Source organism: Nannospalax galili, unplaced genomic scaffold (assembly GCF_000622305.1).
Source record: "Nannospalax galili isolate Female #2095 unplaced genomic scaffold, S.galili_v1.0 scaffold913, whole genome shotgun sequence".
Classification (NCBI taxonomy): domain Eukaryota; kingdom Metazoa; phylum Chordata; class Mammalia; order Rodentia; family Spalacidae; genus Nannospalax; species Nannospalax galili.
In genome coordinates, this window is record NW_008331996.1 from 42,967 (window position 1) to 45,929 (window position 2,963).

General features: G+C 39.4%; 1 protein-coding gene and 1 pseudogene across 1 annotated transcript in view; one reads left to right on the plus strand and one right to left on the minus strand.

Moving 5' to 3' along the window:
- Positions 1–2,963, minus strand: part of LOC103729162 (disco-interacting protein 2 homolog B-like) — a gene marked incomplete at its 5' end in the record, with an annotated part of 48,419 nt that overhangs the window by 42,396 nt on the left and 3,060 nt on the right. The window contains 1 exon segment of the mRNA XM_017796631.2: positions 1,651–1,742. Coding sequence (XP_017652120.1) covers positions 1,651–1,742 — 92 coding nt within the window.
- LOC108490524 lies at positions 1,836–2,508 on the plus strand (annotated as a pseudogene).

Consider the following 2,963-nt stretch of genomic DNA (forward strand, 5'->3'; position numbering starts at 1 on the left):
TTTATATATTCAAATCTGTGATTTTACCTATTACACATCACAGGGATAATCCAACTTTACTTAAGGAATACAAAAATACAGAAGTCACTATCACTCTAGAACTTATAACCTGGCTTGGATGTTCACTAATTAACACATGAAACTTAACCATATCACTGGATTCTTTTTAATTTTCTTGCAGTTTAATTTTATTTATTATTAGTGTATATATGTGTATGTGTATATGATATGTGTGTACCATGGCACATGTGTGGTGAAAGGACAACTTTTGGGAGTCAGTGGTCTTCTTCTTCCACTGTGAGTTTCAGGAACTGAACTCACAGATTCTCAGGCTTAAGCAGCAAGCACCCTTATGCACTGAGCCATTTCTCTAGCCATGTATCACTGGATTCTGGTTTTTCCTTCTTTTGCTTTCACATTCCTTTAACTCGCTCCAAAGGTAAGTTCAGTCTGAACCTTTAAACTTTCCTAGAGTATTAAAAAGTACTAGTTCTATAGGACATTTAAACAACCATTTTTAAACTCTTTTAAAAATCTTTTTGTCTTTTTGAGACAAGGTCTCCTTGTTAACCCTGGAGGCCTAGAATTCAGTATGTAGACCAGGCTGGCCTCAGTCTTACATAGATCCACCTGCCTCTGCCTCCTGAGTGCCTGGATTAAAGGTGTGTACCACCACGCCCTGCTACTTTTATTTTTTATGTGTATGAGTGTTTTGCTTGCATATATGTAAGTACACCATGTCATGCATTGTCCATGCCTATGCAGAAGACAGCATAGAATGAAGGCAATTGTATTTGGAACACTACTAAGACAAAAAAAATCCTTCAAAATTATTTATTTATTTATATTTAATTTGTATGAGTGTTTTACCTGCATGTATGTCTACCATGTGTGTGCACTGTCCACAGAGGTCAAAAGAGGGCACTGGACCCCTGAAACTGGAGTCACAGATGGTTGTTAGCCACCACGTGGGTTTCTGGGAACCAAACCTGGGTCCTCTGCAAGAGTAGTCAGTGCTCCCACCTGCTAAGCCATCTCTCCAGTCCCTCTCCAAAAATGTTTTTAAAACAATGTCACCACCAATGAAGAAATGAAACTATAAATTTGCTTCTTACATGTAACACAAATTTCCTTCCCTATGTGAAATGATAGAAAGTTGCTTTTAATAATTTTGATTTTTTTTTTGGAGAGGGGATCTTTTTGAGACAGGGTCTCCCTGTAGCCCCAGCTGACCCAGAACTCACCATGTAGACCAGGCTGGCCTTGAACTCAGAGATCAGCTGCCTCTGCCTCCTGAATGCTGGGACTAAAGGAGTGCACTACCACGCTGAGCTATGAGTCATTTTTTGTAAAGGCAAGTATCAGAGTCAATTTCAGAACATTTACTTTAAGAAAAAGACTTGGATGCCCCTTTTTATTACCTCCAGAGTTTACCAATAAGCAGCCCTAGAAGGAGGCACGTGAACTACGTTCTGCCTCTGAATGCACAGACTAGTACCTGGTACTCAGTTAAGCTATTTGAAAACTATTTTTATTTTCTAAGAATAAGGGTTATATAAATCTTCTCATTGTACATTAAAATTGCAGAGTGCAAAAACTGGAAACAAATGGACACTACCTTTCTAAAGCAAAAACAACAAAACTAATTACCCTATCTCCAGGTTTTAATACAGGTTCATTTTTGGTCCCCAGTTTATTAAGCAGCGTGTAGGCCAACTTCAAACTTCTGCTCCACAACTTTCCTAAAGAAAGAAAAGAAAATATTCAGATAGAAAAAACACAGATCTATTTCAGCAAAAATGCATTCAGTTAACTAAGACAAGGACCACTTCCTGATGGAGCCCTTGATGAGTTCCACCACTCCTGTAACACACGAGATCTTCCCCAAAGCAGCTTTACACGCACTCTCAAGAGCCAGTCTTACCCCGAAACAAAATAAAACACCATCTTGCCTGACACAACACTTCAAATTCTTTTACGAATAGAAATAGCTTTAAGAATAAATAATGTAAACTGATCACATTTATAGGGAAGGAAACTTTTTTGGTATCAAAAGCAAGTTAGTTGTGTCCTAAGCTTTTGCTGAAGGACAGCTCACATGTGTGTTATCAGATATTTAAGGAGACTGGAAGGTAAAAGGAGGCATTTGGAAAGCTTCTTCTGCTGTTTGACAGAGTATTGGCTGGAAGGAGTGCAGCTGAAACTGTCACCAAAGGTGGCATTACGCTTCCAGAAAAATCTCAAGGAAAAGTATTGCAAGCAACAGCAGCAGCTGTGGGATCAGGCTCTAAAGGAAAGGGTGGAGAGATTCAACCAGTTAGTGTGAAAGTTGGAGACGAAGTTCTTCTCCCAGAGTACGGAGGCACCAAAGTAGTTATAGACGACAAGGGTTATTTCTTATTTAGAGACAGTGACATTCTTGGGAAGTATGTAGACTGAAACCACTGTTGAAATGGCATCACACAAAGCTGCCCATTCCACTGAAGCTCTGAAATATTTCATCATGAAAATAATTTCCATGCCGCCCTTTTATAATAAACTGATATCTTAAAAAAACAAAGATAATAAAACAGAAATTGAGCTGAGCATAGTGGCCTATAATCCTAACATTTAGGAGGTTGAAGCAGGAAGATTGCCTCTGGTTCTAGGCCTGCCTCAGCTGCTTAGCAAAACCTTATCTTATTAAAACAATATAAAAGCTGGGCATGGTGGTACCCACTTTTAGTCCCAGAACTGGGAAGGCAGAGGTAGGTTGATCTCACTGAGATCAGGGCCAGCCTGATCTACTAAGTGAGTTCCAGGTCAGCTGGGGCTACTGGGAAACCCTGTTTTCAAAAAGACGAAAGGAAGGAAGGAAAGAAGGGAGGGAGGGAGGGAGGGAGGGAGAGAGAAAGAAAGAAAGAAAGAAAGAAAGAAAGAAAGAAAGAAAGAAAGAAAGAAAGAAAGAAAGAAAGAAAGAAAGA